A 13,457-nucleotide genomic window follows, 5' to 3' on the forward strand; every position below is an offset into this window, starting at 1 on the left:
AAGCTGGTAAGGTGGGAAATCTTCCTTTTCCCCACACTTAGAAGCAGAGATGGGTCTATTTTTTAGGCTTGGATTAATCTCCCAAGTTTTGAGGGGGTCGCATTCTGAGGCAGCCCGTTTCCCTCTCTGGCTTACGTCTTGTGGATATTGCTGTCTTTCTGTTCTTGGCTTTTGGATTCTTGTTGGGAGCCTGGAATTGCTTTGGAAAAAATGGTGTGTTTTCTTCCCACAGAGGGCCTAGAGGAGCTGGTGAAACAGAAAGGCTTTCTGGATGGAGTCTATGCATTCGAGTATTACCCCAGCACCCCGGGGAAATACAGCATCGCCATCACGTGGGGGGGACACCACATTCCAAAGAGGTGAGTCTCCAGCCGGAGTTGCATCTTCTCTGGGGGTGTGCTCGGCTCTGGGCAGGCTCACGAAGGTTCCTTCCCCAGGCTGCAGGAGCCAAAGAGATCTGCTTTGTTGAAAAACGTTTTTCTTTCTTTCTTTCTTTTTTTTCTTTTTTTTAAGAGCAGCACACAGACATTTGGCCTGTTCTCAAAAACAGCACTGTGGTTTCGGTTGCCTTGCTTTAAATCAAATGCTGGCAGTCTGGGGCTGGGGGGAGGCAGGGAAGCCAGAAGGAGCAGTAATAGAGAGCAAATGGACTGTGCGTCTATACACCCTTATATAAACTAAGATTCTCTTTCTTTCAATGTGTGCCTCTGTTCAGGAATGCCATGGGGGTAAAATCTGCCATGGTTTACATTAAAATTCTCTAGATGAGTGCAGTCAGGAGCCAAGGGACGTGGTCTACAGCTTTGCCTGTGGGCATCACAGTTACCCTCCCCTCTTCATCCTCCCCAACCCTCCTGGGGGCACTTTTAGACTGAAAAGAATAAATTCCATTTACCTTGAGAAATAATCTAGGCATGATCGGGTTCTGAGAATCTCAGCAAACTTTTTAAAGATTTTTTTTAAAAGTTGGGGTGCCTGTTTAGAAAAGTTTTTTAAAAAATAGAAAAATAAACAAATGAAGCTCAGAAAAAAAAAGTTGGGGTGTCTGAGCAGCTCAGTCCATTAAGCATCTGCCTTTGGCTCAGGTTGTGATTCCAGGGTTCTGGGATCGAGTACCATGTTGGGTTCCCCACTCTGCAGGGAGTCTGTTTCTTCCTCTGCCTCTCTCTCTCTGTTTCTCATAAATAAATGAATAAAATCTTTAAAAAAAAAAAGTATATTTATTTAAGCAATCTCTACACCCAACATGGGGTTCAGACTCACAACCCCAAGATTAAGAGCTACTTCCTCTACGAACTGAGTCAGCCAGGTACCCCCTTTGCTTTTTTTTATTCTGCTATACTAAAGTTAAAGCTCATTCATTTGAAAAAGAAAGAAAGAAAAGAAAAAACTCATTCGTTCATGTGTGAGATAAAGCCTGTTCAACTTATTTTTTGTCTTACAAGATATTTTTTAAGATTTTATTTACTTTAGGGGCACCTGGGTGGCTCAGTGGGTTAGAGCCTCTGCCTTTGGCTCAGGTCATGATCCCAGAGTCCTGGGATCAAGCCCCGCATCAGGCTCTCTGCTCAGCAGGGAGCCTGCTTCCCTTCCTCTCTCTCTGCCTGCCTCTCTGCCTACTTGTGATCTCTGTCGAATAAATAAATAAATAAAATCTTAAAAAAAAAAAAAAAAAGATTTTCTTTACTTTAGAGAGCAGAGGCAGCACAGGTGGGAGGGGCAAGGGGGGGAGGGAGAATGAGAATCTCAAGCAGAGTCCGTGCTGGGCAAGGAGCCTGATGTGGGGCGCCATCCCAGGACCCTGAGATCATGACCTGAGCTGAAACCATGAGTTGGACACCCAACCAACCACACCACCCAGGTGCCCCTTATTCATACAATATAAACAGGATATAGGAAGGCAGGCACTCTCTTACCTTCCCGAGCTCGCGGTCTGCTGAGCCCTGCACTCAAAAGGTGAATGATGGGAAGGATAGTGTGAGGCAGGGTGTTTTGAGAGCCCACCTAGCGGCCACCTGAGTGCCCCAAGGCAGCCACAGTACTTAAATTGTTGACATAACAATGGCTGTGGGCGCACCTGTGTGGAGGAAGGGCTTGGCTGGACACTGGGACTCCAGGTAAAAGGAGTGGAAAAAACAGCTTATGGCTGTATTTAGTTCCTTCTTTGCCCTTCTTTAATGCTTTTTGTCCCTTTTCTCCTAGCCCCTTTGAGGTTCAAGTTGGCCCTGAAGCAGGCATGCAGAAAGTTCGTGCGTGGGGCCCTGGCCTCCACAGCGGGATTGTCGGGCGGTCGGCGGATTTCGTGGTGGAGTCCATTGGCTCTGAAGTGGGGTCTCTGGGTAGGTGGAAGCAGCCGGCCAGCAGCCCTGGGGGGCTGAGATGACATGAGGCTCGGTTCCAGTGTTAGACTGAGAATCGGGCCTCCTCCAAGCCTCGCTCCCCTTTGCCCCCAGCCTCCTGACCCCCCAAGTCCAACTCTTGATACCGCTGTGGGATTGTGATTTTCCTTTTCCTCTTGCCCTGCAAGTTGCCCTCTGCCTCTTCATTCATTCATCTGCTAAACCTCAAGGTAGAGGTTTCCTGTGGATATGGTGCTTGAAACAGTGCCTGGAACGTAGGAGGCACTCGTCAAATAATGTTGACTGATTCGTAGTTTAGATGAATGAATGAATTTTGCTGAAATTTGAAATTTGGAGAATAAATATTCTTCGGAGCAGAACAGTATATTTTAAACACACCTCTGATGTATATAGGATCACTTTAGAACAGTGGTCGGCAAACCTGCTCTAAAAAGGAGCAGAAAGCAAATATTTTAGTCTTGTGGGCCATATTCTCCCCACTGCAGCTGTGGTTGCATGAGAGCAGCCAGAGAAGGGAGGTAAGTGAAGGAGTGTGGCTGTGTCCCAGCAAAGCCTTATGTACAGAAACAGGTGTACTGGCCATAGTGTGATGACCAACTGTTTCAGGTAGTAAAAAACTGGCCAAAAAGAAGAAATCACCTTTAGTGTTTCCTTCTAGAGAGAGAATCAATGTTTTGGTATGATACTAAACCTTTTGGCATATCCTTCTAGGCTTTTTTTTTTTTTTTTCCTATGCATGGACATATAAACATTCATCTGCCACAAAGAATACCTAGGGGTAATCTTTCTATCTTTCTGCCTCAGATAAAGATAGGCCGTGTCTTCATTTTCCATGGCTTCTTTGGAATTCCATTGCATGGATATGTCTATTGTTAGGCTCTCTGGTTATTTCCACGGTTTTCCTGTAGAAACAGTGCTGAGTACATAGACTGTTTCTGTTTACACATAGCCTTGATTACTTCCTTTAGACAAGAGCCCAGAAGTGGATTTGATGGGGCAAAGGGCAGGCATTGGTTTAAGGTTTTAGTTGACCTTCCTTGTTAGATGATGTTTTAAAAACAATAATAACAACAACAAAAAACCCCATGGTATAAAATCCAACCTTCCATATCTAGTGAAGACTCAGTAGTCTTGGTTTTGTCGGAAAGGGATACAAACAGATTTCAGTCTTCTGGCTGATACTTGCTTTGAGGGAATGAGCCAATAGAATAGGTTCTTTCTACCATGCAACCAGGGGTCCCTTTCACCTTGTCCCCCCCAGGGTTTGCCATTGAAGGCCCCTCCCAGGCAAAGATTGAGTATGATGACCAGAACGATGGGTCATGTGATGTCAAGTACTGGCCCAAGGAGCCTGGTGAGTATGCCGTTCACATCATGTGTGATGATGAAGACATCAAGGACAGCCCATACATGGCCTTCATCCACCCGGCCGCGGGAGACTACAACCCGGATCTGGTGAGCCTGTCATGTTTCTGTGCTCTCCTCCTGGCTCCTGGCCCTCTCTATGGTGTGCAGAGGGTGACGCTAACCAGTCTGTTGACGGATGGCAGCGAGGAGCCGTGTAGAGCTTAGGAAGGATGCTGATCTGAGTTGGAACCCTGGTAGTACCACTCCAGAATTTTCTAATGGTGGGCGAGAAAGAAAAGATTCTTTCTCTTTACAATTGGAATGATGGCCCTTTCTGCCTCCCAGTGTTTCTGGGATGATTCAAGGAGCTAAAGACATGCATAAAGACTTGCATAAAGACAACCCTTCGCCCAGTGCCTGGCCTGTGCAGGGGGTCATGGGGACTGCTGCTCTTTTTCTCCCCAGCTCCCTTATCTTAAATGGGAACAGTATTTCTAAGAGCTTCTGTCACACTCTTAGGCAGCGGATAAGCATCGAGTCTGAGGTGGCCTGGCTGCCAGGAGGAAGCCTCCACGCCTCCACGTGTGCTGCCCTGGCCCACATGGGGAGCCATTTGTAGCCTGGTGGCGGTCTGGGCTGGTTGCCCTTCCTCATTGGCCAGTGGCTTGTCCTTTGTTCTCTAGAGCTGTAAACCTTTGGGATGTCTGTAGTAAAGTTTCTGAGTCTCCTCCGTGTGGGAATGTTGAACCCAGACATGACTGGAAATCCCTGCCCTGGGTACTAGAAGTTGTCTCTGTCTGCTCAGAATAAGGCAAGGAGCCCCAGGCTAGTTTGGGGCCTGGTTTTGGAGAGTTTTCTTCCTGCTGGGAGGTTAATGATACTGTTTGTAATTTTGGGGTTACAACCTGCTGGAGCATTTTCTTCCTTCCCTAACCATCCTGTTATATAGGTAGTGTGAAACCAGACACCGGTGATTTTGTTATCTTGTTCCTGGGTCCTTGGTCATTATATAGGGGTTTCGTTCAGGCATTGCACAGAAGGAGAATCATTATTGGCCCTTTGCCCCAGGTCCAAGCATACGGGCCAGGTTTGGAGAAATCTGGGTGCATTGTCAACAACCTGTGTGAGTTCACCGTGGATCCTAAGGATGCTGGAAAAGCCCCCTTGAAGATATTTGCTCAGGTAAGTTTCCAGGGACCATCTGTACAGGTAATCATCGGGAGACATGATCTGCCACTGTAATGGCAACTTGGCTCTATTCACCTGACCCTCAGTTTATTCATCTGCACGCTGGGAATAAGAAGAATATCTCTTGAGGTTATGTGTGGATTACATGGGATTCTAATATGTAAAGCAGGGTGCTTTTCTCATTTTTATGACTTGTATTCTTTGGAAACAAGGCTTGATTTCAGATTTCCCATGTACATGTCCTTCAGTGTGGCCAAAGCTGCCTAGGCCTTCACCGGAGGTTTGTAAATAAGCGTTTATTAAATATGTTTATCTAATTTAATCAAATTTGGCCCAGGGATTTAAATACAGGAATTAAAATTAAGAAGGATTTTTTAAGATTGATTTATTCAGTGAGAGAGTGTGTGCACATGTGCAAGCACACACCCGAGTGGGGGAGGGGCAGAGAGGGAGAGAGAATCTCAAGCAGACCCCTGCTGAGCGTGGAGCCTGATGCAGGGGCTCCATCTCTAGACCCTGAGATCATGACCTGAGCTGAAACAAGAGTCTGACACTTAACCAACCGAGCCACCGAGGCGCCCCCAAATTAAGAGGTATTGAGTAGTCATGACTTTCTAGCAGGGTCATTTGCTCTTATGAAAAAAAACAAATAAATGCAGGCAGTATTTTGTCACCTGTGGTGACGACATTGTGAGAGTGTGGCATATCATAGTTGTTCCATATTTTGTTGGATGGGTGGTGAATTGATGGTCTTGGGAAGCCATGGTGGCCCTGTTTAATGAAGACCGTGTGAAGGCCAGTTTCTGTTCTTAGCCCCTGCTCTTTTGCAGGATGGGGAAGGCCAGCCCATTGACATCCAGATGAAGAGCCGGATGGACGGCACGTACGCCTGCTCGTACACCCCGGTTAAGGCCATCAAGCACACCATTGCTGTGGTCTGGGGAGGTGTGAACATCCCACGCAGCCCCTACAGGGTAGGTTGTGAAGCCTAATCCTGGCCACTCTGTGAAAAAGCCAAGACCTGTGGCGGGTCTGGGGTCTATGCTAACTAACAACGTTTCACTGGGTCCAAGTGGAGGAAAACTTGGTTATAACTTTGGGCCGTGTTCTTTTTAGGTCAGTATCGGGCAGGGTAGCCATCCCCAGAAGGTCAAGGTGTTTGGGCCGGGCGTGGAGCGAAGTGGACTGAAGGCAAATGAGCCTACTCATTTCACAGTGGACTGTACTGAGGCTGGGGAAGGTGAGTGGAGGGTTCCCCCATTGAGGTCGTTGATGCTTCTTGAGGAAGAATGTTCTTTTCCTAATGTTGGAAGGGCAGTGAACTTTGAGCTAGAAAATAGTGCACCTGAATAGGTAATTGTTCATCTAATGAGCATCTGTAGCAATTCCTTGGTGATCTTTGCTAATCCTCCATTCCTCCTCCAAAGCCCTGACTTAGCACCATCCCTTTGTCAGGCTTGTCACTGGAAACTTCCCAACTGCTTTTCTGGGGTGTTAGCTGAGCTGAGCTGGAAGTGATTGCATGGGACATGCTGTTTCTTGTACACTGGTGCGCTCATAAGCTGGTCTGTTCCAGGTGATGTCAGCGTTGGCATTAAATGTGATGCCCGGGTGTTAAGTGAGGATGAGGAAGACGTGGACTTTGACATTATTCACAACGCCAACGACACGTTTACAGTCAAATATGTGCCTCCTGCTGCCGGGCGATACACTATCAAAGTTCTCTTTGCATCTCAGGTGTGTGTTTGGGCCTGGGTTCTTTCTGGCCACCTGTGTGCATATTTCCTTTTCGTTTCGTTTTGTTTTATTTTGTTTTTTAGCAATAGGGCAGTGTCTTGAGAATTCTCAGGTTTTCCTCTCTGGTTCCTGAAAACTGTAAGGGAAAAAAAAAAAAAAAACAAACCCACCCAGAACTAAATTTTTACCACTTTCTGACCAAAGTGAGGCGCACAGTGTTTTCATTGGTTATAGAAGGGCTCTGGAAGGAGACTGGTTTGTTAGAAATGCTTGTCAAGTTTTTGACTGAAACATAATGAACTTCTGGACGTGTTCTACCTCTCCTTCTTTAAAGCAATGGCTTTGGCCTTGACCCTTATACCTCTATAGGGAGAGGAGGTTTGACCTTTCACATTGAGCTCGTATTTATTTGTGATAGGTGAAGATAAGGTGAGTGGTACCTAAAACAGGGAACAGTGGAATCCTGGTGATTCAGATTAACCTCCTGTAAGGATGGAATCTCAAGAGAAAGTTCTCTGCCTGAAGGTGTTGGTCTTGAATTGACTTCATCCAGTTAACCTGTTCTGCCTTTATTCTGATAATCTGCACCATTCTTTGTGAAGAATTACAATCCTATTTCTGATCAGCTCCTCCCATTCCCCAAACCTTAGCTCTGAACTGTACCTAAGGGCCTGTCTTTTAGCCCAATCCTTTTTGTTATTGTCATTTTGGGTTTTATTCTTGGTAGGATTTTTTGCATCCTAAGAACTCAACTTTTGGTGTTAAAGGCTCAGAGTTTTCCGATTCCTTTGGAGGAAACCAACCTTTAGCTGTGCAGTAAGCATGTCAAAGCCTGTGATGGAGGGATCCAGGCATTCATGAATGACCCCCGACGGCCCCTACCTTAGGCTAGAGTATGAAAACTTGACCCGTGGGGAAAGAAGTTTGCCTGCTGCCCGCCAGAGTCACAGAGGTCTCCCCTTCGCGTTGGGCAGAAGGCTAAGCTCTGGCAGAAGATTCAGGGGCTTTCCTACTGAGATAGTGTCTCCCCTGCAGGAAATCCCCGCCAGCCCTTTCAGAGTGAAAGTTGACCCTTCCCACGATGCCAGCAAAGTGAAGGCAGAAGGCCCAGGGCTCAGCAAAGCAGGTAAGAGAGTACCCGTGAGAGGCCATCCCGGAGGCCTTCTGTGGTCCAGTGGCCATGGGCAAGTTCGGTCCGGGGACCCTGAGGGACTTATCTCCTCGCAAGGCTGGTCCTGTTGGGGTTCCCATTCAGCAGAGGTGGTGTTCCTGCCGAGCTGTTGGCGGTGCTCCTGAGCACCGGCCCCTATCACTGACTGCCTTGCTGGGGCTGGGGCTGATGAACCCGTCGGACTGGTTGTAAGAGTGAAACCACTCCAGCCACGCCTGTCTCCTCACTTCACAGTCTGTCCTTCCAGGTGTGGAAAATGGGAAACCAACCCACTTCACGGTCTACACCAAAGGGGCCGGAAAAGCCCCACTGAACGTGCAGTTCAGTAGCCCCCTTCCCGGAGATGCTGTGAAGGACTTGGATATCATCGACAATTACGACTACTCCCACACCGTCAAATACACACCCACCCAGCAGGTAGGGTCCTTCCCATGTCCACTGCCACGGGCCCAGGCCCCCTCCCTCTCAGTGCTGTGCTGGGCACTTTGGACACCAAGACTGTGATCGGTGCTCTGTTGAGGTGCTCCTCCATGGGTGACAGGCTCTTTGTTCCTGTCATTCTGAGCCTCTCCAGGAGGGCTGGCAAGAGGCCTGGTTGGTTCTGTGAGAGAGGCCTGAAGGTTTCCCTAAGTACAAGGGGCAAGCTAGATTGTCTCTCCCCATCCCCATCTCCCACCTCAATTTTGGGTTTTAGCAGAAACAGCGAGCTCTTGAAATTTGGAACCTAGTATTTTCCTCTTAGTCCACACACTCTCACATTCTTACCAGCTGCCCTTAAACACAGTCTTTTCTTACTTACTCCAAGGGTAGGAAGGGTGACCCCTTTGTGTTTTCTTGCTGGTCCCATTTACAAGGTGGTGGAGTGGGTCTCTCTCAAAACCCAGTTCAGCCCTTGGTCCCTTAGGCCTGAGATACTATCTAGGGCCCCAGATTGTCCTCTTTTACAAAATCCAGAAACGTACATAGGATCTTACGATCCAGGCCACTTTGCTCTGATTACTTTAGGCAAGAAACACCTAAAAAATGACCTCTCAGCCTCTCTGTGTGAATTCATGTTAATTTGTTAAAAATTGGGGTTTGCTTCATGGCCACACATCTGGGGTGTGAGGAACAGAAAACCCAGAAGAAAAGCCTGGATTTACTTTTTTTTTATGCGTAGTGTTCTACACAGTCCTTCTGAACCTCTCAGATTTCTTCTTTCCTGAGGGAAATAGTCCCCCTTGTGTGAGGTACCTCTTGTAGGAGAATAGGGGCAATGCTTTCTGTAGAAACACCACCCAAGAGAGAAGCTTCACTCCTGCCTGACCCTCAGGAGCTGCCCGGAGTCTAGTGGGAAGGAACGACGGGTACGGTGAAGATGAGGGGATGGTGCACGTGTCCCCTTGCATTCGGGGCTACGTGTCCTTGGAGATGGACTCTTTGGCGATGGAAGCAGTTCTCTGGGGTGAATTCTGTGCCACCGTAAAGATGTGGCCTCTTACATCCAGCTGTCCTTCCTGTGGTTTTTGTTTTGACCTTAAGGAGGGCTTCCTTGTTAGTGATGGTAAAAATACTTTTGTAGGTAGGATCCTCTTTATTCACCAGGGCGCTCAGGGCTATGTAGGTAATTATTTTCCTGATGCTTCCAAGGGCTGGCAGGAGACTCACCATTGGGAGCACCAGCGTGACATCATCCTTGTTGCGAATTCTCCACATTCCTTAGGAGAAGGTACCAGAAAGCATGGCCCTGCACACTGGTCAAGGTCACAAGGTCTTCGACCCCTATAAAACACCTTGCTTTCTCGTCTGTCTACAAACCTCATTGGGTTCTGGCTAAGCCATTTGAAAGTAAGTTGCAGACATCAAGACAGAATCAGGTTTGGGCCTATACCCCCAGAAAGGGCTTCAGAACCTCTTGCCATTTGGGGCAGAGGTGGAGGCTAGAGAGGGAGGCTTCTTATTTTGAAGTCACCCCAGGGTCAAGTTCATGCAGTTCTTGGAGAACAGCAGGTTTTTCGGCAGGCTCCATGGGCGCATGGGGCTTTGCTCAAATGGTGCTGGCCATATACCCAGGGAGCCTGGCCATCTTGGGTGTCAGTCACTACCTCCAGTGTGAGCAGCTCACCTCGTGCCTCTTTAGTTCTTCTTATTTAGTGTCTAGAACAAAGTTCATGGTTTCATTTTTTGGGCAACTTGCAGTTTCGCATATTTGTCTGTGGCAGAGAAAGCAGATTGAATTTCTTCTCTTGGATGGTGAGTTTCCCAGCAATGGGATAGTGTGCCTCTTTCTGGCTCCAATCTGAGCACAGGGCCTGATGGTGTAGGTTCTCTACATGGATTTATGGCATAAAGCATGAATACACAAGGTTGAGCCTCTCTACTCACAAGCAGAGACAACAGAAAAACTTCATAGGGACAGTGGGGCCAACACATCCTTGTCCACCTTTGATCTCTCTTTTCTGAAGAGCGGCATACAGCTCAAGATTGGGTTAAATAAGCTTGCCTTTTGAGCTTTGCCCTTGGATGTGGTTAAGAGGCCTGGGTCAGCCCAGAAGGCCCTGCCCAACGTGGAGGCAGGGAGTGTACATTGAGGGCTCATACTCGGAGTGCACCTTCTCATGGTGGTTTTTGGAATAACAGACTGGAATTTTCCAGAAATGGAGTTGTTTAGTGTGTGTATGTGGAGAGGGGCAGTGGCTCCTGGCCCAGGGACACCGTGTCACCCTCAGCATGCAGGTCGTGCTGTGTGAGGAGCTGTCCCCTGCAGGGTCCCTGAGCCACAGCTTGAAGATCCCTGCCGACCTGCAGTGGACCGACCAGTCACGGTCTTGTCGGAAAGCAGTGGTCAGCTGTTGTGCCTTGGTGGAGTGTCACTTGTTGGATTGGGGCTTCAGGATCCTCCCAAAGGTTAGATGGAGACTGGAAGGGAGATCACACCATGCCGTATTCTCCTAAGGATTTTGCCTTTTGTGCTTTCGGTTTTCCGTGACCTCAAGGGACTTGTGTTTCTTCCCTCATATTCCCTCACAAAGAGCAAGCGCTTTGAGAAGCCGGTGGCAGCAGCTCCGTGACCCGCCAGGTCAGAAGCCACTGGGAATCGTCAACCCCACACACTTCCTAGGGGTGCCTTGAGGAGACCCTGTGGGTTCACTGATCTCCCTGCCTGTCCCAGAGATCACTGGAGGAGGAGGGGGCTGTGGGTAGCTCACTTGATCCTGTCCTCACCTGAGCTCTTGGGTCAGAGCAGGGTGGGATTAAGGTCTCAGAGGCGCAGTAGGGAGAGAGTAAAACTGTCCTGTAGTCAGCAAGGTCGTTTGTGAAACGCACCAGTGGTCATTTCTCAGACATTCCTGATGTCATCCCCCTCTGGGGGGCAAGCACAGTCCGTTCCTTAGCTGGGCCCCAGAGGAAACCTTAAATGCTACAAAGCAATCCAGGTGGAAGTCCCTTAAGATTTCTTCCTCCCCCTTGTTAGGTTATTTTAAGTAGAGTTCATTTCCTCTCTGAGGTTTTTTGTTGTTGTTGTTTTTAATGACTGGTAATGAGAACACACTTTCTTTCATGGGATGGGTAGGCTTAACTGAAAGAGGACTTTTCCCTCTCCTGTGGCACTCTGGGGACACAATCAGGTGACTTCCAGGGCTGTTGGAGAAGGTTTTTCCATGACCCATGGTCAGCCATGAGGCCTCTCCCACAAGGATTGAGGGGCTTGTGGTCAAATGGAAGCTTGGGAGTTGCTGGCCTGATGGGGATGCCATGGTGGCTGAAAGTCACAAACTACTCCCCGACTTCCTTATTACAAGGAGGAGACCTGTCCTGTCCTGGGCTGGCTCTGAGCTCTGTTGGGTCGGACCTGTGCACGTTCTACCATGAACATTGTGCAGTCCCCCAAAATCCTGGAGGATCTGTCCTCCCTCCTTCATTGATGTAACCAATTCTTTTCTTGGCTTTTGCCCCCCTTTTTTTTATTATGGAAAGCAACGTGAAGGATGACTGAGTGGCTCAGTCGGTTATTAAGCCGCTGCCTCTGACTCAGATCATGATCCCAGGGTCATGAGATCGAGTCCTGCATCGGGCTCCTTGCTCAGTGGGGAGCCTACTCTCGCTCTCTGCCTCTGCCTGCCACTCTGCCTGCTTGTGTGCTCTCTCTCTCTCTCTCTGACAAATAAATAAATAAAGTCTTAAAAAAAAATGACCGCACGAGAAAATACATGTGGGCCAGAAGCTACACCCTTTAACGCTTGATCACCGGCAGCTTTCAGTAAAGCCTGAATTCTGGTGACCCACCGCCACCCCAGATTCTCAGGAGATATCGTCTCTCCCTCCATAGCCTTTGATGGTATGCCTGGGGTGTTTGAGGTGAGGGAGAGCTTCATCTACGGAGACCGCCGTGGGCTTTCATGGAGCCTGGGTTTGGCAGTGGGGTGATGCTTAGCCGACGGGAGAGGGGAAGCCAGCAGGGAGTGGGCCGCACGGGCTGGAGGAGAAACGCCCTGTGCATACAGTCGGCGTTCCCACAGACCCCGGGCTGCGAAGAAGCAGCCTGCCAAACCCACAGGCAGGATTCCCTTCACACTTGCAACTTTCCTTTCCTTGACATAGATGTGGGAGTTTAGAGGCTGCTGTAGTGAGCAAATCCCTCTCACAGGGTACGGGCCTGAAACTGATTTCTGAGACGTAGAAAAAGGGGGTTTGGTCAGTGAGAGGCTCCCGTAGATGGCAGCTTTACCTGCGGCTGGGGGCAGGTGTGTGCTGGGCAGGGGTTAGTGCGGCCCAGCAGCTGAGACGGAGGTCTGGGTGCCGTGGGTATAAGGTCCAGCTCTCGCACTTACCAGGCATGCGATTTGGGGCAAGTGCCTCTACCTCCCTGAGCTGTAGTTTCCTTTCCTAGAAAAATGGGAACAGCAGTGAGAACCACCCCTTTGGACTGTTTGGAGATTGAGTCAAGGAAATGCTTGAAAGCATGGCCTGCAGTATGCTTAGGAAGTCTCCCTTGTTCTTAGCTGCTCTGATTTTATCTGACTTCTCGGTTGTTTTTGCCGTGGGGCCAGAAGCTTAGAGAAATATGGCTGTGGTGTTTCTAAATCTGCTGGAGTGAAGCGCCCAGAGTCTCTGGAAGAATGAAAGATCGGGAAGGCGGGTTTAAACAACAAGCTAAGGGGCGCCTGGGTGGCTCAGTCTGTTAAGCATCAGCCTTCGGCTCAGGTCATGGTCTCGGGGTCCTGGGATCGAGCCCCGCATCGGGCTCCTTGCTTAGCGGGGAGCCTGCCTCTCCCTCTGCCTGCTCCTCCTCCTGCGTGTGTGCTCTCTGTCTGACAAATAAATGAGTAAAATCTTTTTACAAAATGAAATAAAGATAAATAGCAAGTTAGATGTTGGTGCCCAAAGGTGCACTCGCTGTCCTCTCGTTGCAGGGCTCTATGCAGGTGCTGGTGACCTATGGCGGTGACCCCATCCCTAAAAGCCCTTTCACCGTGGGCGTGGCCGCTCCATTGGATTTGAGCAAGATCAAGATTAATGGACTGGAAAACAGTAAGTGGGTGGACGCAGGGGAGACGGGGTCACCGAAGACCCCCCCACCCCCTCAACTGGGGCTGCCTGTTAGATGCCTTTCAAAAGAGAGTTTGCAGAGGGCGTCTGGGTGGCTCAGTCGTTAAGTGTCTGCCTTCGGCTCG

At 49.0% G+C, this 13,457-nt stretch overlaps 1 protein-coding gene across 4 annotated transcripts in view; it reads left to right on the plus strand.

The window, feature by feature from the left end:
• The window catches only part of LOC111144333 (filamin B), a 144,175-nt gene that overhangs the window by 81,453 nt on the left and 49,265 nt on the right, over window positions 1-13,457 (plus strand). For all 4 annotated transcript variants that reach the window (XM_022498584.1, XM_022498585.1, XM_022498586.1 and 1 more), the window contains exons 10-19: window positions 233-359; window positions 2,203-2,339; window positions 3,622-3,815; window positions 4,776-4,889; window positions 5,726-5,869; window positions 6,012-6,135; window positions 6,472-6,632; window positions 7,668-7,758; window positions 8,051-8,220; window positions 13,197-13,314. In XM_022498584.1, coding sequence (XP_022354292.1) covers window positions 233-359; window positions 2,203-2,339; window positions 3,622-3,815; window positions 4,776-4,889; window positions 5,726-5,869; window positions 6,012-6,135; window positions 6,472-6,632; window positions 7,668-7,758; window positions 8,051-8,220; window positions 13,197-13,314 — 1,380 coding nt within the window. The remainder of the gene's footprint in view (window positions 1-232; window positions 360-2,202; window positions 2,340-3,621; window positions 3,816-4,775; window positions 4,890-5,725; window positions 5,870-6,011; window positions 6,136-6,471; window positions 6,633-7,667; window positions 7,759-8,050; window positions 8,221-13,196; window positions 13,315-13,457) is intronic.

The sequence above is a fragment of the Enhydra lutris genome, unplaced genomic scaffold (assembly GCF_002288905.1).
Source record: "Enhydra lutris kenyoni isolate GAN:26980312 unplaced genomic scaffold, ASM228890v2 scaffoldscaffold10, whole genome shotgun sequence".
Lineage (NCBI taxonomy): Eukaryota > Metazoa > Chordata > Mammalia > Carnivora > Mustelidae > Enhydra > Enhydra lutris.